Below are 27,227 nucleotides of genomic sequence, written 5' to 3'. Positions count from 1 at the left end.
GATGACCGACCGACCGCACAGTAAGTGATGGAGAGGCTGGGCCCCGACGAGCGGGGCCGGCTCAAGCGGCACGGGCTCTGGGGCAGGGCGGCCGCCGCGGCCTCTGCCTGCCGTACTCCCATCACCGCAGCGCTTGGCCGTGCTCCCCTGAAATCCACCTTCAGCTTTCCTCACAGCGTTTCCACGCTACCGTCTGAATTGCCTCCACCGCCGTAACCAGCTGCCTCCCTCCCCGCCTACAGCTCCACTAGGCCAGGGGTCACTTCTGTCTCGTTAACACGTGTCCGGCGCGCTGGCTGCCGCCTGAGTAAGCAGAGGACGAGTGAGAAAAGAGCCGGAGAAAGCTGGCCGTGCGTCCGGCCCTGAACCGACCTAAAGCCCGCGTAAGAAGAGCTGGCGAGGACAGAGACAGACGCGCGCCTGTGAGCAGCTCGCCGTGGCCCCGACCTCGGCAGGGCCAGCACCGAGCCTCGATGCTCCCTTGCGGGCTCCCTTCATTCCGCAGCCGCCACCCCAAAGGGCCACCGCTCACAGGAAACCTCTCTCCCGGCTCCGAGCAGTCAGTAGATCCCACTGAGGGAGAGAGTCTGAAATACACTTTACTATAAAGGTTGATATACCCCAAACATTCGAAATAACCCAGTATCCACCTTTGGAAATGTGAAACCTGAAGGTAAGTTAATCCTGACCCTTCAAATACCAGTTATATCCATCTGAATTTTACATTATTAGCCTCTTACTTACTTGGTGCATTCTTCTAAAGACTGTACAAGCATTTGCTGGAAAGAACATATTTCTTCTAGATTTCCCATTAAATGTGACGTGTTTGCTGAACTCAACCTAGAGCCGAGAAAAACAACAGGAGACACGTGTGAGCGGTCTTACACGCGCGCCCTGCCCTGCCCCGCCCCGCCCCTAATACACAAGGAGCTTTCTTGTGTCTTCAGCTGCATTCTGTCCCAGCGTTTCAGCTGCTGTTCTCTGAAAACACGAGGCAACAGCCCAGGGGACCACTGTTCCAACGCTTGACACAATTACCATCTAACTTACTTCTCGCTGGTCTGCAGGGGCCGCAGATAGGTTGAAAGCACAGTCTGAAGTTCTTTAGAATATTCATTTTCTGTTTCCAAAATATTCTGTAGCACCTACAATAAACGTAAGTATTACTTGACATTAAGATGTATAAGCTTTGGAAACTTCATCACTCCTGTTCAGTTCACACTGCTGCTTCTATGTAACCCTGGCTTGTTTAATATCATCACTCCCTGTGATTAACTAGTAAATTCAGGTAATGAGTTATTATCGAGGCTATCCAACTGACTTCATCTTCCTGCCAAGCACATTTAACACAGGTACACCTAGAAAGAGGCCTGAATGCATTCCATCCTCAGATAGTAATGCTAAGTCTGTTTAGACAGAAAGAAGGAACCACTGACAGTCTTGACAGCATGGAGGCGTGGATGAGTCTCCACAATACGCGCCATGCAAGAGAAGCCGTTCATATACCCCATCTATGGGAAACCCAAGGATGGGCCAAACTGATCTGTGAGGGCAGGGACGGGGGGTGGGGGGACAACAGGGAAAGGGACATGAGATCAATTTCTGGTATAACGGACAAGTTCTGCCTCATGATTTGGGTGGTTGCTACACAGACATACACACCGGCTACAGCTCGCCGACTCGCACCCTGAGCATCTGTGCACTGTGACGCACGGAAAGTGTACCCACTAAAAAACAAACACGAAGCTCACCCTTAGAGGCGTCTGGTCATTCTAGGTCACTTTCTGGGCACTGCAGACCTTCACCAGAGACGATGACCGTCTCAGACCATCCTATACATGTTACAGATTAAAAGTCCACCAGCATAAAACCACCACTGTATGCAGAGATGGGAGAAAAACTATGAATCAACCTTAAAATTAACATGTTTCCTGACAGCCTGCAGTAAATACAGACAAAAGTAGTTAACAACTGCTAAAAACCGAGAAAGAAATCTAAGTGTAAAACAGCTGAGCTCAAACAGGAGCCCCTTTCCACCGCAGTCAATGGCAGGAGCACCGGCCCCTGGGGTGGGGCTGGGCGGGCAGCTCAGGTCTGCAGGGGGAGCCTGATGGATGGATGGAGCCTGGAAGGCTGAGCCAGTGCCCCACCCACAGCACCTCCTATCCAGAGAAAACCCTCCTCTACACAGGAAGAGGAGAGCGGGGAGAGGTGAACCCCTCTGAACCCCTCTCCAGCCTCAGGCTGAGGGCTGCCTGGGAGCAATGAGCCCTCCTCAGCCATCTGCTCCACCCACTGTCAGAGCCAACGCCTTCTCCAGTCATGATGTCATGCCACGTGCATTTTCTGAGGAGCTACTACCTGCACTAAACGTGCTGTCTCCCAAAACTAACACAGCATCCTAAACTAATCCCGAAGAAGAAATTAGACAGAATAAAGACTCCAAATATGCTCGGTTTTCTCCCCTGATTTTCGATAATCAAAAGGTATGTTTAAACATTTAAGAAAAAAGTAATCATGAGCTAAATTTAGATTTCAGCATTGACACAAGCAACCGGAGTCGCTGTGTGCTCACTGGGGGCCTCCCCGTTCCGGAGGGGAGCAGGGCCATTCGGGAGTGCAGGGCCTGAGGCGCCACCGCAGCCGACGGGAAGGGACCAGGCTCTCCCACGCTGCGGCAGCTCTGGGCTCCGCTCAGTTTCGCCCCTGAATGGACCTATTCACGGATGCCAGCAGACGGGGAGGGGCCGCTCTGGGAGACCCTGCCTTGTGGGGAAGTGTGGGTGCCGCTCTCACAGTTACGCCGCCGCCCCTCCGAGAACACCCAGTGGACCCGAGTGTCAGGGGACTGGAGGATGGGGGCACCGTGTGACCCTGCCTCCGCGTCACCAGGGGGTACGCTTCATCCATATTATCCACATCTTCTCCTTACAAAATGGCCCGAAGCAAACCAAGTACCATGAGTGGGTCCCTGAACTAAAAAAAAATTTAAATGTGTCACAGACAAGTCAGACAAAAAGCCCCTACTTAACGTGAAAACAAAGGCTCAGCTCAGACTCCACGTCTAAGAGCAAATACCAGGAACTATTAGCAACACTGCTAAGAACACGCGTGGAACCCGACACACCCGCTTTACAAACACAAACAGCTCCCACGCGACAGCGGCGTCAGGAGCGTGAGCGCGACGCAGTTGGATGACCCTCCTCAGCCGCGGCGCCGCACGAGGCGAGCAGACACGGAGTGCCCCGAGAGCACACCAGGACCCACACAGAGCGCGCTGCCCGACTGCCTCTCCTGAGATGACCCAGCTGGTAACCGCATCTACTGGCTGCAAACACGACCTTCAGTTAAGTGCTCAAAACAGGCTCTAGAGCAACCCCGCCCAAACCACCCAGGCCATGCTCCTTGGCTTCCGCAGACGCCGAGGGACCCCCACCAGCGCCGGCGTCCTCGGCACACCCCTTTCCGAGCTCGCAGCATGCTGGGGGCTCCAGCCATCACCTGTCTCCCCTTCCTGGACTGCTGCACGCTCTGGCTGCTGCAGGACCCCATGGGACGTCACGGCCCAGCCGCCAAGGCTCCATCGCATGCAGGCGGGTCCAGAGAGGGCCGGGAAGAGCAGCCGTCACCGGGCACCACGAGGAGGGCGGGCCGAGAGGCACGAGCTCCCCCCGGGGCGGGAGGCGTGGGGTGGGCTGGCCAACAATGGTGCCCACAGGGGGACCGCATCGGGCAGCTCACAGACAATCCCTGGCTGTCAGCCGCGGCAGCAGAGCCAAACAAAGGACCGACTCATGCCCTGCAGCCCACAGAAGCCCCTTCACCCCTGCCGGGAAAGGAGCTCGGGCGCCGCTCGCCTTACAAGTGAGTCCCAACTGCCACTGCAAATTCCGTGGGCGCCCTATGTTCCATGTGTCGTTGACAGTCCTCTGAAAATAACTGATTTACACGTAACAGCACATGTAACATGAAGGAAACTTTTCAAGATGTGATCCAGACACAGTAAAACATTCCCATCACAAACTACACCCAGGGACTGCTGTCGCTGTCCTCCGCCCTGTGCTCCCAATGCAGGGGCCTGAATTCGATCCCCGGTTGAACTCAAGACCGGCAGAGCTGTTCTTACCCTCTCTGCCACCTAACTGTAACCCCCACACCACAAGGGGGATTCACCATCGCACATACTCTTCCAGCCCACTCTATTTAAACTGTTAGTACTTCAAATTTCAAAAGGTAAATTACTAGACAGGACCCCGCGGTTAATGAACTAGAGCCTGGAGGAGAGGAGAGGAGGAGGGCAGCAGTACCGCGGAGGCAGCCATTCCTGCAGCCCCCGCGCACGGAGCAGAGGCCTCGGCCCCCCGGCCGTCAATGACCAGGGCGGCGTCCTGATTTCTGCATCCTCAACGCTTCATGACGTTAAGTCTCAAGAAGAGTCGGGGGTGGATATAAAATGTTTATATTATTATGCCATTTAAAAGGAGCTACGTTCTTACAGTATTTCTAAACTTGGGGATTCACGAGGCTGTGGGATGCTGAAGATCTACTGTGCAAGAGCTCAGCAAGAAGCTGTGGGCCCACTCTGCTCTGTGTCACCCCATGTTGGGGGCCAGAGTGAGGTACTCCGCCCGTGACAAAGGTCATGAGGAAGGAGGCTCGACATACGCAAAGGCGGGATCGAGCCTCAGGAGTCCCCCTGGAAATCCTCGAGCGTCTACCCCCATAACCAGAGCCTGCCTACTTTACTACTTTGTGCTCTTACCTACACCTCTGACTTTACGGGGGGTTGTCCCCCACCACCTCTTTCGGAGAAGGAGTTAACCTAGAGCTCCAGTCAATAAAAACTCTTGGGTGTGACAAGAGTGTTTTAACCTACAAACTCCTCTGAAGGTTCTCTAGCCTGCCTGACAGGCTCGTCGGGCCACATGTGATTGCTCACAGCCTCCCAACCGTGAGAGGCATGAGATGCTTTAAACCCTCTAAAAACAGGTTCTTTAGAGAAGTTAGAAAACTATAAGTATAGTGGGCTAATTAGAAATTGTATTGGTGAAGGGTTTTTCATTTGTTGAGCCAACGTTTGTTGCTAAGTCTCCACATCCCCTGCCCTTACACACGTTAATGAATATATAGAAGGAATAAGTATTAACCTTTGATATTAATCACGTTAGACCTTAGGCTAAGTAAATTCTTTCCTTAACTAAAATCCACTACACCCTCACCCTGTAGGAATGTAACTTTATTTGGGTGGCGTCTGTTTTGAGAATAATCAGCCCTGGAGAAATAAGTGTCCTGATTGACTGACCGCTGTCACAAGGAGAGGGTCGTAAATTGTCAGCAGGCCCCCCTGGCCAGAAGATGATGTAACACCCCTAAGACCTCTGTATACATTTGTCTGAAGCACCTGATTTTAATAAAAGTCAGGACTGCTGTCCCCACGTGACTTTTGTATAACATCTCAGTGTATAAAAACAGACTCTGAAAAATAAAGAATTGGGATCAGTTTCTCGAAATACTGGTCTCCCCATGTCGCTCTCTCTCTCACTCTGGTTGAGTCTCCATCTGGAGCGCGGAACCCACCATGCTTACTAATTATGCCTGGGCTTCTAAGATCCGACCAGGGAGGCCTCAGTGTCTCCTCTCCTTCGGGAGAACGGAAGGACGCCTGCGGCCTACGTAAGTGGTGAAAACTTCTTGTCTTGAAGTTTTATTGGTCTCCCGCGTAAACCAAGCTACTCAGCCTCTTTTCTCCACTGAATTTTCCTACTGAGCTATCCTCATCCTATTACTCTTTATATCTTTGATAAAATATTTAAATAAATAGGTCGCCGACGCCGTCCCCGCTTCGAATACCCTGGATCAGCCAGGGCAGGACCCCGGCAACCCCAGAGCCAGCAGACCCCGGCCTGAACCCCAGCCCTGCGTGTCCTCCCTGGACGGCACACATGTGTGGGTCTGCCTGCTTTCTTCACAAAAGGGGCTCTTCCTGGCCTGTGGCAGAGGCGCAGAGAGTCAGCTCCCTGACTCAAGGCAGGAAGGAGCCTCACAGACAGCCTGCCCAGCCATCCCCACGTGGCACAGCTCGCTCTCCCTCCACTCACAGGCCCAGTCCTGGCCACCACCAGAAAAGCTTCACCTTGGTCTTCATCCACAGGAAGCGGGGAGCAGAGCCTGTCCGAGCAGCAGGCGGTCAGTGTGGACCAGGGCCCAGGAGCAGCGGCAGAGGCAGCAGGGGTCAGTGTCCGCGAGGGGCCAGGAGAGCAGGGGCAGCCCCGGGCGCACATGGAGCAGGCGGCCCCGTCCTGGGCGGTGCGCCAACGGCCTGAACCCGTACGGGCCGTGGGGAGACACTGACCAGTCCTGGGCAAGGTGAAAGAGGCAGAGGCCATGAGGAACGAGAGCAGCCAAGGCTGGGCTGGCTCAGCTGGCCACCAGGCCACCAGGCCTGGGTTCTCCCGGACAAGCAGGCAGAGGCTCTGGGCAACCCCAGGAGCCAAGGGAACGCGTCGGGGCAGGTCCATCTGGAGCACAGGAAGGGTCTGTGGAAGTCTGCTAGAGCACGATGGACGATGGATGTCGACTCTAACACGCACTATACTACCACTACTACTGACACGGGCCTGAAGACAAAGCCACTACGCCACACGACACGGAGGGTCATGATAGCCTGCTCTCTTCCCAGATGGACACAGTCAGGAAAGCTCGTTCTCTGATGCTGACGGGGAGACTCCTGTCCCCTAGAAGAGGTGCCGGAAGACTGTCCACCCCCTAAGGAGTGGGCATGTGGCTTCTCCAAGAGAAGGGCTTCCCCTGGCCAGGGGTCTGTCACCAGGCGGAAAGCAGTCGACTCCTTTCACTGTCACACCCACCAAGCTCAGAGAGGTCACACACTCGCTCCCTTTAATTACACGATCCCGTCACCCTTGACTACCGCCCTGGGTAATTAATCCTCAAATGGGATGCCCGTCTGCAAACTGAATGGTACGGTGGCCTCAAATGCTTCTGAACACACTTCCTGATAACCATGGGTCCCTAGGACTGCAAGCAGCTCCAACCAGTTCACCCTAAAGGAAATCAACCCTGAATAGTCATTGGGAGGACTGACGCTGAAGCTGAAGCTCCAATACCTTGGCCACCTGATGTGAAGAGCTGACTCATTGGAAAAGACCCTGATGCTGGGAAAGACTGAAGGCGGGAGGAGAAGGGGACGAGAGAGGATGAGATGGCTGGATGGCATCACCGACTCGATGGACAGGACTTAGAGCAAGCTGCGGGAGACAGTGAAGGACAGGGCAACCTGGCGTGCTGCAGTCCGTGGGGTCACAGAGAGTCGGACGCGACTGAGCAACAAAATAACCATGAAAACTTCTTAAGACCAACACTTACGAGGCACCTTAAGGCCAACCGCTAACGCCCTTAATGCTACAAGGCCAAGGCCAGCATTACCAACGTTCTGTTGCAGAGATGGCCGTGCAAGCAGCGGGGGCTCCCCCAGGCAGCCCACAGCAGGGCGTCCAGCACCGCACACAGGGCCGGACCCCCGCCAGTCACCCAAAGAAGGGCGCTCCTGACCATTCAGTGGCTGGAGGCTGAAACACGTCTCACAGCAAAAATAAACTGTGCTGCCGGGCTCTGTCACCAAAAATGGGTCAGCCCTCCGGGTGAAGTACAGTCACGGGGTTTCTTCTTCCACTGAGACCCTCTGTATCTGAGCCCTGACTCCACCACCCGAGGTCTCGACTGCCTATGACATTCCAACCCAGCCTGAGCTCTGGGCCAGAGCAGCCCCCACCCCCGTTACCAGCGTTACCAAGGAGCACGGTTCCGCCACATTCCCTGCACACTGCCTTCTGCCCTCAGGGACAACACTGTTACACAGCAGATCACACTACGTGCATAATCTCATATTCTGTTCACTGTACTTAACGTGAAAAAATGAGCTGACATTGTTTAAAGCCCCCAGTGCGCCTGTAAGAATGAGAAACGGACCCACCACTGGCGTCTGAGGCGTCGGTGCACGGCTACACACTTAGGCTGCTTGCGGCTTACTGCTAAATAAAGCATCCTATGAAAATATCCTCGCACAAACATCTCTGAAATCACCTCAGATAATGTTTCTGGGGTGGATTTCAAGAAGCAGAAATACTACACTAAAGGCTTGAGTGTCTTCAGCATTCTACCAACAGTTTCTCTTTTGAGAAGCTCTCTGGTTCTGCAGGTGAGGAGCATGAGGGTGGCCGTCCATCAACAGCAGGCGAATCCAGAGACCGGGAGCCAACAGCGCCTCCCAGACCCACCGGGGGCGGCAAGGCCACGCCCCAGGGGACGCTGCGACTGTGCCCGCCAAGGCATTCAAATCCCTGGGGGCACAGAGTCAGGTGGGAATCCCCCCCACCCAGTCTGGGGCAATTTACCTCTAGCAGCTCAACCAGGTACCCCAAGTGAGTATCAGAGAAAAGTCGACCCGGATGATTCCAACTCTGAGACACTGGGAAGATCGGGGTTCCCAGGGGTCGGGGGTAGGGCTCAGGGTGGCAAGGAATGAACAGGCACAGAGGATTTTCAGGGGTGAAACAGCTGATGCTATAATGACGGATCCACAGCAGGTTCAGTGAACGCTGCAGTGACCCCTGGACTCCGGATGGCCAAGTCAGCGCAGGCTCTCCTGGTAAACTGTGTCCCGCCTGCTGAGTGGTGCTGAGGAGGAGGGGTTCGCGCCTGTGTGGGGCAGGGGATACAGGGGGCTAGCTCCCTCTCAAGGGCACGGTCAACTTAAACTGCGCTGAATAATAAAGTCCAGTTTGACAACGTGTCCAAAGAACTAAAGAAAACTATGCTTAAAGAATTTTTTTAAAGTATGAGAACAATGACTCAAATACAGAATATACTGACCCATAAAACAAATGGAAATTATGAACTGAAAGGTACAATAAATAAAATAAAACTTCACTAGAGGGGCTCAAGGTCAGAAAACTGTGCAAACACAGAAAGACCCACAGAGATTTTACACTCCCTAGAATAGGGAAAAAAAAAAAGAAGAAGAAAAATGAACAGCACCTCGGAGACCTGGGTGACACCCAGTGCTTGCCAACACATGTTCAGTGGGTGTCCCAGAAGCAGGGGCAGGGAGCAGCCCGAGGACAGCGGTGAGCCACGAAGACCTCGTCCTCTCCCCAGGGCTGTCGTGGCTGGTCTGGACCAGAGCACAGCAGCAGGGGACACACCGCCTCCCCACGCACGCCTCAACCTCCAAAGCTCTGCATTGATGCCTCCACCGCCGACACTCCCCCACCCCAGCTCTCCCCCACCTCTAACACTCCCCCACCCATGGCTCTCCCCCAGCCATGGCGCCCCTCCACCTCTAACATTACTCTGCCCACAGTACCCCCCCACCTCCGACACTCCCCCACCCACGGCAGCCCCCCACCTCTGACATTCCCCCACCCACGGCAGCCCCCCACCTCCGACACTCGCCCACCCCGGCACCCCCCCACCTCCGACACTCCCCCACCCCGGCACCCCCAAACCTCTGACACCCCCCACCCACGGCACCTCCCCACCTCTGACACCCCCCACCCACGGCGCCCCCCCACCTCTGACACCCCCCACCCACGGCGCCCCCCCACCTCTGACATTCCCCCACCCACGGCGCCCCCCCACCTCTGACATTCCCCCACCCACGGCGCCCCCCCACCTCTGACATTCCCCCACCCACGGCAGCCCCCCACCTCCGACACTCGCCCACCCCGGCACCCCCCCACCTCCGACACTCCCCCACCCCGGCACCCCCCCACTTCTGACACCCCCCAACCACAGCACCCCCCCACCTCTGTCATTCCCCCACCCACAGCAGCCCCCCACCTCCGACACTCGCCCACCCCGGCACCCCCAAACCTCTGACACCCCCCACCCACGGCACCCCCCCACCTCCGACACTCCCCCACCCACGGCTCTCCCCCACCGCCGACACTCCCCTGTCACTGACCCCAAGTCTCTCCCGTGACATCAGCCCGCACTGGCCTCACTCCTGAACGCTACTCATCTCTCAGGGGGGTTAAAACACCTGTAACTTGTGCAGCTGTCCATGAAGACACAACACGAAGGAGTGTGAAAATTTGCACACACTGTCTCTTCTGTTCGGCCTGTGCGTGCTGTGTGCCCCACATTTACTTTTCCGTGTGATTTATAAACATGGAATCCAGGCAAGCTGAAACTGAGTCCTGGCTTCGTCACTAACTAGATTGTTCACTTTTGTAAAACGAGAGACGGTCCACCAACACTGCACGCTGGTGTCCTAACAACCACAGTTGAACGCGTGCTGTTCACGCTCACAGCTCTACGTCAACAACAGTTTGGACGTGAGACTGAAGTCAAGGTGTCCCCTCACCCAATTCAGAGTCAGCAGGCCCTGTGCACGGGGCTCCTCGCCCTGTGTGAGCGCGATTAGAGATGGATGGACCTCTGGAAGGGCGCTGGTCACGCTTCAATCCGAAGAGGACTACATGCCACTGACCGGACCTCCAGAAAGCACAGCCAACCTGGTTCCACACCTCACCCGACGAGAATGGGCTCCTGGAGATGAGAACGGTGCCGCGGGCCGCAGCGGGAGCCCTCCGACGTGACCCCGGGGGGACGCAGGCGGGAGTCCTCCAACGCGACCCTCGGGGGGATGCGGGCGGGAGTCCTCCAACGCAACCCCTGGACGGACGAGGGCAGGGGGTCCTCTGACGTGACCCCCTGGGGGATGCAGGCAGGGGTCCTCTGACGAGACCCCCGGACGGACGCGGGCGAGAGTCCTCCGACGCGACCCCAGGGGGAACGCAGGCAGGGGATTCTCCAACTCGACCCCTGGACGGACGCAGGCGGGAGTCCTCCGACGCAACCCCCGGATGGACACAGAAGCAAGGGGCTCCCACTCCGGGACGTCACTGGGAATCAGAATGGCACTCCTTGCCCCCTGGAGCCTCCCCAGGAAAGAAAGCAGCGTCTCACCCAAGAAAGGGGAAGAGAAGGCGGGCCCACGAGTCCACAGCAGATGGAGCAGCTAGGAGCACAGGGCGACTGGCCAGATGTGAGGCTCACTATTACGCTCATTTCTCAAGCTCACAAACTGCCCAGGTTTCAAAAGGCAGCAAGTTTCAGGATTCTGAAACACCTGTCTTCACTATGTACAATGTCCAGATGCTCACCTCTAATTTCGTGCTATTCACATATATACACACATCAATCCCAGGAAAGACTACGGTAACACACAAAATAAACTAAACACTGTACTCATCTAGAGAACTGACAACCTACTCTGAATATGAGCCTAAGGGCACTTAAACCTTTCAGTCACATTATGCACCTTTGTAAAATCCCAAGTTGAAGACTGGAAACCATATGGGGAACTCACCACAGCACCAGGTCATGCAACAGCAACAGGCACAGCTGCGCACATAAACGCAAACACGTGAGCGTGCTACAGAACCACCCCGGGAGCGGGAATCCACGGGGCTGGTGACCCCCTTCTACACGGCAAGCTTCAGAGACGTTGAAAAACCAGTTATTCTTTGAAGCGCCCCTCAGTCACTCACCACATTGTAGTAGCTCTTGTTAATGGCGGTCGTATCGAACCCTTTGGGAGGGCTCTTCAAGGTTCCAGACTTGGGCGACACGGGCTTTTCTGAAATAAAGATGGAGGGCAGGTTCACTCCCGGCTCCAGCCAAGACCACCGAGCGCAGCAGCCCGCACGGCCCGGCCTCTGGCTCCGACTGAGCCCCAGACCACAGGGAGGGGGGACAGAAGTGCATGTGGCCAGGAGGCCCCAGCCCCCACCCCCTCCTCACGGTCAGCTCCCGGGGCTCAGAAACCCCCACGACCCGGCCTCCCCACCCAGCCCAGCCTCCCAGCTCAACGCACCCCTCACAGATTACACACGGCTGCTGTCAACACACAAAAGAACCCATGAGCCACACGTCAGCTCAGGGCACAGTACGGGGGAAGTCCGACCCCAGCACATCAGAGGAAAGCGGGCAGACACCCAGCAGCATTAAGACACCAAGACCCCCAGTCTGAGCGTGTCTGGAGGGACCCAGGTCGCAAGAGTGCAGAAGGCCCGCCCAGACGGGCAACAGAGAAGGAGAGCCCCAGGCAGGGCAGTGAGAAAAGCCACTCTGTCTTCAGGACCTCCAGACGAGAACCAAGGAAAGGGCCACCGTCACTGCAAGGATTCAAGTACATCACAGGACTTTCACCCAACGCCACTCAAGCAAGACTCCTTCGTCACGGGTGCTGAGGGGGCGCCTGCAGCTGCTTCTGGGGCCCTAGATATGTGTGCCCGTGTGTCTGCCAGGCACTGGTTCTGCGAGGTAGGTGTGTCTGTAGCTGAGGTTCTGCAGGGGGGTGTCTATCCCAGGATCTCCAGCTACAGAGGCTGGTAGCGGCCCACGGCTGGCGAGGGGAGAGGGGAAATTCTGACAGGCGTGGCCTTGGGGGCTCGGTTTCCGCCCGCCATGTCCTCCCGCACCCCCTCTGCCCTCCTCCACAGGGCCCTGCCACAGACAGCTGGCGGTGCCTCTAAGCACACCTGTCCAGAACCTCTTTCTGGCAGCATGGCCCTCCAATCCCAAACACCGTCGAGCTCCAGGTCCCAGACCCCAGCTGCTCAGTACTTCCATGAACTTCTCAGCACCAGAAACCCATAAAAAGCCCAAAGCAAAAGGCCTATCTTTAGCTGTGGGTCCCCCTCCTCCTGTGGAGCGGCTGACCTGAGTCTTCCTTCAACGCCTCTCTGTAAGGGTTTCCAAACGGGTGAAAATACAGAACAAAACAGAAGGTGCTGTTCCCAGCTGAAAGACTCTCTATCCACGGGATGGAAAAGAGAACTCAACGGGAAACAAGTGATTTTTAAGCCATGAGAGATACAAGGAGGAAAACTTCCTCTCAATTCTTATATCTGCATCTCAGCATTTAACTGTGCAAGAAAACCTGATGTTTCCATCTGAAGGAAAAAAATGCCTTTTCCTCCTTAAAATCTGCCATCTGGAGGAAGCATATGCAACACCAGTAAAGGGGAGACAGCTGAGCCTAACTACAGCCCTGGGATCAAAAAAAAGTCACAGAAGGCACACAGCAACACAGGTCAAGCAAGGTTAATTCGTGAGAGACTTGAATCTGCTTTCAATTTCTTTAAAGCAAATCATCTGCCAACTGCCTCATTTTATCAACACTTAAGTTTAAGACATACCTCTCAACATCCCAGTTAATAGAATTTAATCTACTATGAGAACTATAAAGAAGACGTTTTTCAAAAGCAAGCTACAGGCTAACGTTCTACAAAAGAAAGAGGCAGGAGAGACCCAGACAAATCACGGTTTAAGTCCAAAGAGGTTGTCTTCTCTCACTCAAAAAAAAAGGAGAGCATACAATGTGTTGGGCGCCAGAAGAATCTCCTGGGCTGGGAGGTGTCAGGGACACACTGTGTGAGGCGCTACCTGAGCCGTCACACGGAGGGGCCCCCAACGTGCCCTCTGCAGAAGGCTCGGTGCCCCCTGCAGGAGACCCGGGAGGGCATGGGCTGGCGCTGCAGGGACAGGCTCCAGGAGAGGCGTCCATGGAGGTGCAGGCCGCAGAACCACAGACCTGCAAGCCTGCAGCACCTCTAGAGAGAATCTGGACGTGCTAACGCAACACGACAGAGGCCAGTCACGTAACAGTTTCCACTCGTAACAGAGGAAAACGCACAGGAAACAGATCTTAAAACACGCAGCTTTCCTAGCGTCCTAAGGAAAACAAAACATTCTGCGGCCCATCCAAGATCTAAAGACAAGACTCCACGCCCTGTGAGGAGGGCAGGGGAACCCCAAGGATGGAACAGAGCACCTTTCAGAGCAACTCAGGCAGCCTGTCCCCGCTTTCACGTAATAATCGTTACAAAGCACTGATAACAGAATGTAGACACAGATGTGCTGACAAAAGGGGGCTGGGGACCCTCCCACCAGGTGCAGAAAGGACTGAGGGCTGCAGAGCAGGGCAGCATGGGGCTGTCCGGGGCCGCGCTGCAGGCAGTTCTGGCGCCGAGCGGCCCGGCCCTGAGCCCCGCACGCCTCCTCAAAGGAAGCCAGCCAGGGAAGCCACTCTGAGGTGGGGGACACAGCCGGGGAGAGATCGAATGGAGGCAACCCGCCCAGCGTGTGATCCAAAGCCACACCTCCTGAGGACCCTTGGGGTTTTCCAAGGGCAAGAAGGCTCTCAGGGACCCAGAAGCCAAGGTCAGCCGTCTCTGCAGGAGTACTTCCGCGGCCCAGGGAAAGGAGGCACCCACTGAACAACCAGCCATCAGAGAACAGCCAAACAGAAAACAAGCTCATCAAGAACTCGGGCGTCAAGCGAGTGTAAACAGGAAACACACAAGGGGACCAGTCCTGAGATGCAGAAATACCACGGCCATCTAGGAGGCTTATCACACGCGCGCTGAAAACGCCTCCAAAGAAACTGGGGCCCGAATGAGTGAAAAGGCACCACGAACACGAAGGACATCTGGAAAAGAGGGAAACAGCCTCTAGAAATGAGCCCTGCGGTCTAAGATGAAATCCTGGTGGACAGGCAGGGCGGAGGGAAGCAGGTGGGGAGAGATCTGAGCAGCGGGCTGCAGGTGAATGTGGGCCATACATCATGAGGAATGCCAGGACATCGGGTCAACATGTCAGAGACGAAACCCGACTGGGCCCACGTGGCTCTGGACTTGGGGCTCCCGAGCCCGCGGCGCCCACGTTCCACCCGCTGGAGGGCAGCGCCAGCGCTCCAGGACGAGCCTCCTGGCGGCCGGCCTTCCACCCCGCAAATTCAAGAAACCATCGCACGTGTGTCTGTGTGTGTAAAACACACATTAACTGCATGAATAAAATGAGTTCACATACCAAGAGTCGGCAGAGAAAATGTTCGGGGACGCTGACATACACCACGCTGACATACACCTTCCGTCAGACAGCACATACTCAGGAAGGACTCCAATGCGTCCGCAGAGAACTCTGAAATATCCTCCTGCAGACCCCTGCAAGAGGTCTAAGGAACTCGATCTCTGAGGGAGCGTTCCTGTCTTCACAGGGACTATTTCAAACCAGAAACCACACTCGGGCCCCAGGCGCAAACAGAGCACTGCCGTCTGCAGCCACAAGGGGGCAGGAGAGCGCAGCCACGCGTTTGCCGGAGAAGCCGGACAGAGCTCACCTGGAGACACGCAACCCCAGGGGACATCACAGAGAAGGAGACCTCAGCTTTGTGTTTTCAATAAAAATATCTGTAAACCAAATCAAAACTTAACACAGAGAAAAACTCCTGCCACAACGGCCACTTAGAGGAAGGAGTCTGTATGCTGGGACCTGGCACATTTTGTTCACAGAAAATGAAGGATAAATTACACTGCAAATCACAACCTTTATGTCAAACCTGTTCTTTAAAACAGAGAAATCTATTCCAAAATCACAAAGTCATACAAATTACCCAAAAAAAAAAAACGCAATTACACAAGTGTTACCATGACGCTGGATTTTCATTCTTAACTGTTACAAAGCGAAACAGTAAAAACGTGGTTTCACGTCTCTCCTTCTCAAACGCCCACATTTAAAATCAGGCAGGCACAGCTTTCCACAGAAAAGAGTCAAGTAATCGGAGGACACTAGGAACGGAAACTTACGCCTCAAAGCAGTTATTCCTTTAGCTCGACAATCAAATAAAACAACACCCAGACTAACAGACGGAGAAGGCAATGGCAATCCACTCCAGCGTTCTTGCCTGGAGAATCCCAGGGACGGGGGAGCCTGGTGGGCTGCCGTCTATGGGGTCGCACAGAGTCAGACATGACTGAAGCGACTTAGCAGTAGCAGCAGCAGCCTAACAGATTACTCATTTGAGCAAATATGCCATTCTCTATGTTTTAAAACTAAACAGGAAAACAAGGAAAGTTTTCAGTTACTTGAGTCTCAGTGTGGCTTGAAAACTAGGGATTCCATGTGAGCCCTGCAAGGAGCTGTGTGATAGCAAGGCAGTTACACACATACAACTAAAAGGGCCTCAAACACACACACACACACACACACACACACACACACACACACGACTAAGTCAGAGAAACAAGAATTACAGGCAGAACAAAGTGATGCGGTTACTCCTGACACAAGTACCTCATAAAAATGAGATGGCTGGTTCTTAGAGCTGTGTCTGCCCGCTCCCCACGGTGCTAACTGCCCCCCCAGAAATAGGGTAAGAGTAGAACACGCCTGCCAGGCTGCGGGACACCCAGAGGCCACCACAGACGACACTGACCACACGCACGTCCACCTGAAAACAACCCCATCTTTGCAGTGTCATTTCTAAAGGTTAACTCTGGAAACTTCAGGTAGAGAAATACCTGGAAAGGAAACATTTGTACTCATTCATACTTTTACTATGATGCCTCAATATCAAACCAGAATTTCCATTTAAAAGAGATGTTCACAGTAGAATTCAAGAAGCCCAGACCCAACAGATGTCTACACAATCAGCAGAACCCACTCTTTACGGCTTGTTCCTTTGCCAGCTCCGAGACCCTCTCGGGACACGCCCCTCAGCCAGCACTGTGATTCTTGAGGGTGTGCCCATCACCACCTCTGTGAGCCCTGGAGCAAGCCCCTCCGCCAGCTCTGTGGCTCTTGAGAGCGTGCCCATCACCAGCTCTGTGACCTCCTGGATCCCCTTCGTAAATGGAAAGACCATGTCACTCTCAACCTCGCCCCACAAAGGGCCCAGCGCTCTCTTGGCCCCAGAAAGACTGCTCGGCCTCCCCAGCACTCAGGCCCAGGGGCCAGAGCCAGGGCTGCCCCCGGACAGGCTGGCGGCGACTGGCAAGTCCAGCCAAGCTGCAGACTAAGGCACATTTCCCAGCAGCCGTGTCTGTAATGCAGGCAGCTGGACGTCAGCGCCGTACTCTCGGCTGGTTCTGCCCAGGGACAGATTAACCGGAGGGTGTTCAGAGGAGGGCATTATTTGCACCCTATTTCCTGAATATTCCAACAACACTGTGTTCTGGGGCTGTGGTGAGGACTGAAAGTCACATATAAAAAGGACTTTATATAGGAAGCAGAACACAAAAGCTTGGCTATTACTGTTAACTGTATTCTAATGATAACATTCAGAAAACTAAGATCATGGCATCTGGTCCTATCACTTCATGGGAAATAGATGGGGAAACAGTGGAGACGGTGTCAGACTTTATTTTTCTGGGCTCCAAAATCACTGCAGATGGTGACTGCAGCCATGAAATTAAAAGACGCTTACTACTTGGAAGGAAAGTTATGACCAACCTAGATAGCATATTCAAAAGCAGAGACATTACTTTGCCAACAAAGGTCCGTCTAGTCAAGGCCATGGTTTTTCCTGTGGTCATGTATGGATGTGAGAGTTGGACTGTGAGGAAGGCTGAGCACAGAAGAATTGATGGTTTTGAACTGTGGTGTTGGAGAAGACTCTTGAGAGTCCCTTGGACTGCAAGGAGATCCAACCAGTCCATTGTGAAGGAGATCAGCCCTGGGATTTCTTTGGAAGGAATGATGCTAAAGCTGAAACTCCAGTACTTTGGCCACCTCTAATGAAATGTACCTTATATAAATGTGTAACCACAAAATAAAAACTAACAGACGTGACAGGTTTCTCCTCACAAACGGTAAAGAACAGAGTGAGTCTGTTTTCAACCGCTGGTGTCACGACGGCAGGAGACGCTGGCCTGAGTGTGGAGCCCCTTCTCCAGCCCCCAGTGTGGCCAGGCTCTCACCCTCCGCCAGGGCCGGACCACGCCCAGCCGGGCGTCCCAAGCCCATCCCCGCCCCGGCCCCGCCCCCGGCCCCGGCCCCGCCCCGCCTCCACCCCCCGCCCCGGCCCCGCCCCGCCCGCCGACCACTCACCGCTGGGCTTGACCTCGCGCACGTAGTTGCTGGGGAACCAGCCGGTCCTGCCGTTGTGCGTGCCCTCCCACCAGCCCCCCTCCTCCACCCGCGTCACGTGGATGACGTCGCCTTTTGCGAAGGACAGCTCGTCTTCATTCGTCTGCTGGAAGTTAAACTTGGCTCTGACGACCAGCTGATTGTTGCTGTTGTCGGTCATGTCCTACAGGGGGAGAAGGGAGGGAGACGTCATGAAGACAACGGCGTCTCCGTCGCTACAGTCAGACCGGGTGCACCTCAGCACCACAGCAGAGCCGCTCGGCACACGCGGGGGTCGGCTGGAGACACGGGAGTCCCTGCCCCGCAGCGCGCCCCGACCACCACCCAGGCCCCAGCCCGGAGGAAACCCCGTTAACCGCGGCAAGGCCTTACTCGGGCCACGTTTGCCCGCACGAACACTCCACACACATGCACAGGCCCCTGCGCTCCACAGCCTCGGGGCAGGAGCCAGGCCCTGAGTCTCACCGACCCCCGTCCACAGTCAGGGTCCAGCAGGAACCCCGCAGACGCCCGGTCAACGAGCCTGGCCCCAGAACCACAGCCTACGACCCTCAGCCAGGACCGCGGCCTAAGACACAGATGTGAGCAGGATCCCGCATCTTCCAACATGCTCTCATAGTGTCTTAAAAATCAAAGATGCCCCTTGTTCCACGAATAAACAAACTCGAGCTTGACTGAGAAGACACAGATACCAACACTGAAGTGAAGCTCTCTCAAAACAGACGAATAAAACAGGAAACCTCAGAAATGGGGCAGAACTTACAAAACTTACTCAAACTGACATAGTGAAAAACAAAGAAAACTATGAGATCCCCGGCGACCTGTGAGAAATGACAAAGATCTGACATTGGAACCAAAGTCTTGGAGGAGAAAGGACACTGCTAAAAAGGAGTCTAAGAAGCACAGCTCAGAGTGTCCCAGGTGTGACAAAAGACACAAACACACACGTCCAGAAGCTGAGTGAGCCCCAAACAGGAAACAACTCAAGATATCGGGACCAATTCACGCCATACCTGAACGTCAGAAAACTAAAGACAAAGAGTTTAGTTATTGCAGAGACGCAAGAACAGCACCCTTACTCAAGACATCAGTGTAAGACCACTCCGCCAAAACGGGACTAACCGAGAGAAAATGAGGATGGAGGCAGTGGAGGGGTGGACTCGGGTCACAGCGAGCCCACAGGTGCTGGTCAGAGAGGCCGAGGGGGCGGCCTGAGGCCTCACACGCTCCCGGGGAAGAGGAAACGGAGACACCCTGAGCCGTCTGAAGGCCCAAGAGGAGAGTCAGATAAGGCAGGAGAGTAGACTGCCATCTGCCAGAGGCACACAGAACACCGTCCAGGAAGGCCAGGCCCCACTGAGCCTGAGCCGTAATGATGCCGCGCTGCAGCCGCCGCCAGCACAGGGGCCTCGGGAGGGGCTGGGGCGGGGAGCTCGACGCCGTTCTCACTGCAGGCGTCCACAGCCGCAACGCTGTGCTGTTGAACAACAGGCTTTACACGGGGCGTTTATTAGAGACACAGCCAGATACCTAAGGAACCTGCAGAGAAACTGAAAGTGGCGTCTGACTGACTTTCCCCTAGGAGCAAGTCCCAGAGAATCTCCTGACTCTCCACTGGGTGCGTGTGTCACCAAACAGGATGTGAGACAGACAGTGCCCAGAGCTCCAGGAGGAGCTGACGTGAGGCCTGAGAGTCCACGTGGATTTACCTATTTAAACATACACTGGTTATCATAAATCGTGTTTACTTAATAATTCAAATCAATGCATCAATCTTCATCTACTGAATTAGACACTTAACGTAAACTTAATATTTAATACCTAAAGTATTGAAAGGTGATGCTGTGAAAGTGCTGCACTCGATATGCCAGCAAATTTGGAAAACTCAGCAGTGGCCGCAGGGCTGGAAATGGTCAGTTTTCATTCCAATCCCACAGAAAGGCAATGCCAAAGAATGTTCAAACTACTGCACAATTGCATTCATCTCACACGCTATTAAAATAATGCTCAAAATTCTCTAAGCCAGGCTTCAGCAACATGTGAACTGTGAACTTCCAGATGTTCAAGCTGGTTTTAGAAAAGGCAGAGGAACCAGAGATCAAATTGCCAACATCCGCTGGATCATAGAAAAAGCAAGAGAGTTCCAGAAAAACATTTATTTCTGCTTTATTGACTATGCCAAAGCCTCTGACTGTGTGGATCACAATAAACTGTGGAAAATTCTGAAAGAGATGGGAATACCAGACCACCTTGACCTGCCTCTTGAGAAATCTGTATGCAGATTAGAACTGTATCCAGTTAGAACTGGACATGGAACAACAGACTGGTTCCAAATAGGAAAAGGAGTACGGCAAGGCTGTATATTGTCACCCTGCTTATTTAACTTTTACGCAGACTACATCATGAGAAACGCTGGGCTGGAAAAAGCACAGGCTGGAATCAAGACTGCCAGGAGAAATAGCAATAACCTCAGACATGCAGATGACACCACCCTTATGGCAGAAAGTGAAGAGGAACTCAAAAGCCTCTTGATGAAAGTGAAAGTGGAAAGTGAAAAAGTTGGCTTAAAGCTCAACATTCAGAAAACGAATATCATGGCATCCGGTCCCATCACTTCATGGGAAATAGATGGGGAAACAGTGGAAACAGTGTCAGACTTTATCTTTTGGGGCTCCAAAATCACTGCAGATGGTGATTGCAGCCATGAAATTAAAAGACACTTACTCCTTGGAAGGAAAGTTATGACCAACCTAGATAGCATATTCAAAAGCAGAGACATTACTTTGCCAACAAAGGTTTGTCTAGTCAAGGCTATGGTTTTTCCTGTGGTCATGTATGGATGTGAGAGTCGGACTGTGAAGAAGGCTGAGCGCTGAAGAATCGATGCTTTTGAACTGTGGTGTTGGAGAAGATGCTAAAGCTGAAACTCCAGTACTTTGGCCACCTCATGCGAAGAGTTGACCCATTGGAAAAGACTCTGATGCTGGGAGGGATTGGGGGCAGGAGGAAAAGGGCACAACAGAGGATGAGATGGCTGGATGGCACCACCAACTTGATGGATGTGAGTTTGAGTGAACTCTGGGAGTTGGTGACGGACAGGGAGGCCTGGCGTGCTGCGATTCATGGGGTCACAAAGAGTCAGACACGACTGAGCAACTGAACTGAACTGAAAGTATTCAATAAAGGGATCTCTTATAAGCATTTGGAGAAACCCCGGACTGAGCGCTGTCTCCTCAAGCTCGGGGTGAGGGGCACCTGAGAGGTGTGGACCCCGCAGGGAGGCTGCCCTCGCCCTGGTCAGACGCAGCCGCCCGCCACACCTCAGGCTGTGAAGCAGCGCTGTCTCCCCCAGCCGTCCACTCTGATCACAGCACTCTCCTTTCTGCGATGTCCCCTGGCTTTGCAGAGCCCGTCGGGGTGAGGGCTTCCAACAACGGAACGTGACACGTAACAAAGTGAGGCGCAGAGCAGCCCGTGAGGACGTCCAGCTGCCCCGGAGCCCTCTGCCTGCCCACCTGCTGGGCACACACGGGCGGCACTGGGGTGGGATGGGGCAGCAGCGTCAGGAGGCGGCAGAAGACATGGCCCACAGCGTCCCAACAGGCCGGCCAGGCCAGCACCAGGACGCCTCCTGCTTCAGGCAGCGACATCCGCGAAGGCCCAGACGGCAGTGTCAGCGGAGGGCAAGGCGGTCTGGACCCTTCGCTCCTGAGGCGCTCTCAGCCGTCGAGCACCCCCACCTTGGAGGACGACGTGGGCCACGCCGCGCCAGCCCGGCCCTCCCCGGGGGCCGCCACTGCTGGCCCGGCCGCGGCAAAGGGAGGCTTCAGTCAGGAGCATCTCCCCTCGGGTTTCACCCTCCCCTTCAGGTCAGGAGGAGTCTCACCACGCTCCCTCCGAGCGGCTCACTGTGCCCACCACACAGCCGAGCTGGGCGCGGGCTTTCCGTTTCTGGTGTGACAAAACTTCTCTGATGAAACACTAGTCCTACACTTACTATGATCTCAGCAACATTCATCATAAAGGACATTTAACTGAGTAAAATTCTTCAATTGCAATCCAATCCTCATTTACTCAAAAGAAAGCAAACAAAAAAAACAATGACACATGCCACCAGTGAATGGGTCAGGCAGCAGATTTCTCTGCCCAAAGCCTGGTGACTTTTCTTGCATCTTCCACGTGTATTTCACGAAGCAGCTATTTTCAAGGGATCTGGACACCTTCCTTTCTTCCTTTGGCCCACGATGCTCCCAACAGGGCCCTCTAAATCCCTCCAGCCCCGGAGGGGTGGACGGTGACACGCGTCAGTCCCCGTGAAGCGCTGACCAGCCGGCACCGAGACACTGCACCCGAGGGGCACTGTGCTGTTCACAAGGTCAGAGACAGGGCTCCGGGGCTTCTCTGAGGGGAAGGCAGCCACGCACACACAGCAGGAAGAGTCAGCCTGAGCGCGAACAGTTCAAGAAGAGGTATAAAAATTATACCCCTTCTACAGTTTTCCGTTTTTAACAGTGCTTCGCGACCTAACTCAGATGCATCTCTCTACAAGGCACAGCTCCAACCGGGCCAGCTTTCTCTCTCCAGGATCCCCACGTGCTTACAGAACGACATCCCCCTACAGTAAGCAGAAAGCCCTGGCCTCTCAAGACTGGAAGAGTAGGTTCTCTTCAGACTCACGTGACACGGTCGCTGAGTTTCCAACATAAAATGATGGCTAGGATGTCGCATGAAGCAGAGTCACAGCAGCGGCTGATGAAGCCAAGGGCCAGGCCGGTGTCTGCCCCGGGGGGCTCAGTGGTCCTCATGCGGACACTCCCCCTTGTCAGCGGACATGGCGGCTGCCCCCACAGGCTCCGCTCAGCCCTGCGCATCATGGCCCTCGGGCCTCATTCCCGGGGTCTGTGCTCACAGCCTGTCTCCTGGGGTCTGTCCACCCCAGGGGCCCCCGCTTCACCAGCGCTCATGAGGGGGCCCCTCTCACACGCTGCAGCCAGACTCCGCAGTGTGCAGTCACACGCCCATAAAGAGAAAAACCACCTCGAGGGTCTTCCACGGTTAGCCTTTTCTTCATCATCTAAGTACGAGACATGGATTCTTGTGCCCCAACTTCTAATCGTGTGTAGAGCAGGAAAGAAAACACCATGCAAGTGATGAGGAAAACACTTCAAAGCCCACATCCGTCCAGATAAACAGAGGTACATCTTGAAATAAGCCGACATGAAGTGAGACCTGTGATAATCTGGCGATGAGCAAATGCCAGCCCCGAGAGCAGGGGCAAGGCAGCACAGGCACCTGCCCCGTGCCAAGCGCCTCCCGAGCCCCGGCCCACCACCATACTCCCACCGCCGGGACCCATGCCCACACTTACCAAACTGCGGTACTGGCCCTGGAACAACTGTGAAGTCCGGCCGTGCGCAGGCTGTGGTCCCAGGGAGTCAAAGGACTTGATCCGGTGTGAGGAGGGCCGGGCGCACACGGAGTCACTCCCCAGGCCGATGTCTGCAAGGTCGTCAGGGGGCAGGCTGAGTGCCCTGCTGCCCACCCGCCCCTCGCAGAGAGCAGAGTCCCGGACCCACCCGCACGCACCCCCGTTGCCCTTCCCAGGAACAAGCAGCACAGGACATGTAACAGTTCTGTCATCAGGCAGTCTGTTCTGATCTTTTCCTCTCACCTGGGAAAAAACAGGCCTCCCAGTGAATTCCGAGCACCGCCCAGGCCTCGCCCCCTGCACCCCTGCCGCACGCCTGCCCTCGGGGCCAGCGAGCTCCAAGCCCCTGTGGGACCGTGCAGAGAAGGAAAGACGCTGACGTGCAAGAGAAGCCCCTGGCCCTTCTGGCCAGAGCGGCCCCTCAGAGGGCAAGTCCCCCTGCACGAGGGCAGCCACACCTTCCTCACCTCCCAGGGCTGTGAAGGACCAGGGTGTCAAGGGCACCAAAGGCTCGGTCCCTGCTGGGGGTCCGGTCAGGACCACATAACCCACCACCACCCAGCACGTGTAGGTCAGCAGCCTGTTTCACAGATGCAGCGGGATCGTGAAAGCGAGGCCACAAAAAGGCTTTCCAGGGAATCACTGCCCTGAGACGCAGGCCCTGGCAACATCCTGAAGCTGCGTGGGGGCCTTCCATGAAAACATCCCGAAACTGGGGGCCTCCGGGCCCGCTCTTTCTGGCAGGTCTGTCTGGACTGGCTGGCACAGTGTCTGAGGAAATGCTGACTTACTCATCAACAGCTGAGAGCCAGAGGACTTCCCAGGGAAACAGAGCTTTCCAGCTGCTCTCACAGCGCCCAGGAGGGTACCACATGGTGCACGCTCCCCGACTGCCCAGAGCTAGCAGGGCCCACGCATCTAGGGCTCCTGCCCTAAAACCACGTGGACACTCAGTCCGAAAGCCCCTCCAATTCTCAGGCCCAGATGAGCGCTGGCGGCAACAGCCAGCGCTCACCACCACCGTGGGGCGGGGACCTGGGCAACTACGAGTGCAGAGCAGCGCCCAGAGGACGCGCGTGAGGAAGCTGCCCAGCAGCTACCCCTATACCCGGGCACACTCAGGACTCCTTCCTGCCCCACCGCCAACCTTTCCTCTGTCCAAGAGAAAGGCAAGGATCCGTCCACATGCCCGAGAACACTTCCTTCGAGTGCCAGGAGCAGAGGGGAGCCACCGGCAGGCCTCTCTCAGCAAGGCCGACTGCAACCCTGAAGGGCAGCGTGCGTCTCACACCTGCCGCTGTTTGGTCGCTCAGTCACGCCCGACTCTCTGCGACCCAGTGGGCTGCAGCCCACCAGGCTCCTCCGTCCATGGGATGTTCCCGGCAAGAATACCAGAGTGGGTTGCCATTTCCTCCTCCAGGGGATCTTCCCAACCCAGGGATCGCACCCAGGTCTCCTGTTTGGCAGGTGGATTCCCTACCACTGAGCGCCCAGGGAAGCCCTTCTTACACCTGAGTTGACCCTTATGGCTGACATCTGCAAAGGCACGGCCATATGTCACACTGACTTCAAAATCAAACATGAAGAGCAGTAGCCAACAAACGAGAGGCAGAAAGTTCTCACTTGACAAGGCTCTGGCCTCTTGTTTAAGAGCTGAAGAGAGAAGCACCGAGTTCACTCCAGAATGTCCCAGCAGCTCTTTGTAAAGAACAGCGCTCTGCGTTCTGCACCCAGGGGCATCAAGAACACACGAGAAACACGTCTTCACCTGACGGGGTGAGAGCGATGGCACGGGTGCCCTGGAGACACGGCCCCGGACACGGCCCCGGCCCCGGCCCCGGCCCCGGCCCGTGTCGAGCCCCGCACTCCCGCCACAATGACTGAGCATCGCCACCTGGCAGATGGAGCAGAAGCATCCTCCGGGGCCCTCTTCTCACCTTCTGACCCTGGAAACGGACACCTCCAGGGCGAGAGCTGACCTGCCGTCTCTCCCCCAGCCTCGCATGAGGTCTGTATCTACCGAAGCTGCTCCTGCCTGCGGCCCGAGCACACGTCCAGCCCCAGGACAGAACGTCAGCCGCGGCCCTGGCAGCCGGGGGGCACCGAGGTGGGCCGGGGCGTGGAGTCCCGGGGGAAGCACTGCTATCAGAGCCAGCCTGGCCACACACGGCCAGCCGCCCCCTTGCTGCGTGCTCACATCAAGCCCACCCCTTCACTGGGGGGGGGCAGGAGGCAGCATGCTGCCTGACGGATAACCTCCTCGAAACGCCACAGACCTCCTCCTGCAAGGCCTCCTCTGGGTGGAGTGCTGACGCCCGTCTAGGAGCCCACTTCTCCTTCAGGATCCAGACTTTCACCCTCGTCTACACTCACTCACCTGGGTCCTAATTCAGCGTGACCCGAGGTGCTGTCACTGCAACAGCCAAGAGTCTCCACTGCAGGCCACGGTCAAGCACGGAAGCCCCGCCTGGACCTGTGGGGGCGCAGGCTGCTCTGGGTGGCGGGGCAGCCCCCTTAGCAAGCAGGCGACGCCAGGGCCCCGGGGGTGGTCCCTGGGGCCCGTTCCTCCCCGCACAGTGAGGGGGAGAGCGCCCCCATCTGAAGGGCCAGGACAGCCCACGAGTGCGCCCGTGGACGAGGCCCCTCTGCTGCTCACTCAGGCAGAGGAGGGGAAGCACCGAGACAAACGAGGACCCGAAGAGGAAGAGCTGCTCTAACAAGGATAAAGGATACCATCGCAGCAAAGCCACAATCAAGAACTTAGCGAGATCCTTTCTAAGCTCGGTAACGTTCACCCTGTCTGTGACAGAAGGGCAAGGTCTCTACCCCAGCTCCCCTCCTTTCAAGTTCAGTAGAAAGACACTTACCTGCTGTTACTTTATTCAGCGTCACTAGGGAGCTGAGGACCTTGTTGAAATTCTGCCCCTGATACAAATCGTTTGCATCAAACGTCTGCAAGGGAAAGAGAACAAGCAGGATTAGCCGAGCCCGGCACCAGGGCGGGACGTGGCGGTTCTGTGCAGCGGGAGGAAGACAGCGGGCTTTGCAGGTGAGACCCGGGCAGGGGCACCCCAGGAGCTCAGCTTCCAGGAGGCCAGGCCACTCTGCTCCTGGGGCTGAGTCCATTTCTGAACCACCCTGCCCCACCCTCCTAGTGACGTGGGGCACTCCTGGCACTCAGAGAGGGCTCTTCTCCTTAGACTGAGGCCAAGGCCGCCAGGCACACCTACAACACACTTCCTCTCCGGGTCACAGCCCAGGCCAAAGTCAGGAGCAGCCAAAGGAAAGCCCAGACACCAGAGTAGACACAAGGGTCGAGGGAGAGGAAGCGGGGAGGCAGACTCCAGAAAGAGGGGCGCCTCCACCCCAGAGACCAGGGACACGACCGCCCAGGAGCCGGAAGAGAACGCGCGTCGGGCTGCCCAGACGCAGCCCATGGTCTCGGACGTGTGCACAAACACCACGGGCTGAGACACACACGCCTCACTCCCAAACGCTGTCTGAAGATCACACACAGCTTTGGATCACTAGATAACAACTCCTCCCCACCAAGAAATTCAACCATCAGATGATCCACAACTCTGTGCCAGAGAAAGTAGAGAAAGAAAATTCTTTCAGAGATGCAGTTAACAGAAAGATGTGTTCATGTGCCAAAATGAAAACTAGGGCTACATGCTTCAGAGATTCTCTCACTGGGCAAAGATGAACTCCAGTGGCCAGCCACCCCAGGAATGGCTTCCTCTGCAGGCCGCCTGCCACCTCTGCCCCAGCTGGTTCACGGTTCCTGCGTCTCACATCCTGCCAGGAAGCCCGGCTCCTCTTCCTGCCTCCCACCCCCTGCACA

At 55.6% G+C, this 27,227-nt stretch overlaps 1 protein-coding gene across 8 annotated transcripts in view; it reads right to left on the bottom strand.

The window, feature by feature from the left end:
• Positions 1–27,227, bottom strand: part of ARHGEF7 (Rho guanine nucleotide exchange factor 7) — a 102,310-nt gene that overhangs the window by 35,300 nt on the left and 39,783 nt on the right. For 7 of the 8 annotated variants that reach the window (XM_061435387.1, XM_061435390.1, XM_061435386.1 and 4 more), the window contains 6 exons: positions 26,251–26,335; positions 23,324–23,454; positions 17,917–18,118; positions 11,574–11,662; positions 1,051–1,145; positions 745–840 (listed from right to left, as the gene is read on the bottom strand). In XM_061435387.1, the coding sequence (XP_061291371.1) occupies positions 745–840; positions 1,051–1,145; positions 11,574–11,662; positions 17,917–18,118; positions 23,324–23,454; positions 26,251–26,335 (698 nt within the window). Of the gene's footprint in view, positions 1–744; positions 841–1,050; positions 1,146–3,501; positions 4,955–11,573; positions 11,663–17,916; positions 18,119–23,323; positions 23,455–26,250; positions 26,336–27,227 lie in introns of those variants that run through there. The other variant, XM_061435394.1, reaches the window with a different exon arrangement.

Source organism: Bos javanicus, chromosome 12 (genome assembly GCF_032452875.1).
Source record: "Bos javanicus breed banteng chromosome 12, ARS-OSU_banteng_1.0, whole genome shotgun sequence".
Lineage (NCBI taxonomy): Eukaryota > Metazoa > Chordata > Mammalia > Artiodactyla > Bovidae > Bos > Bos javanicus.
Note: the sequence above shows the minus strand (reverse complement) of the source record. Positions and strands in the feature narration are given on the sequence as shown.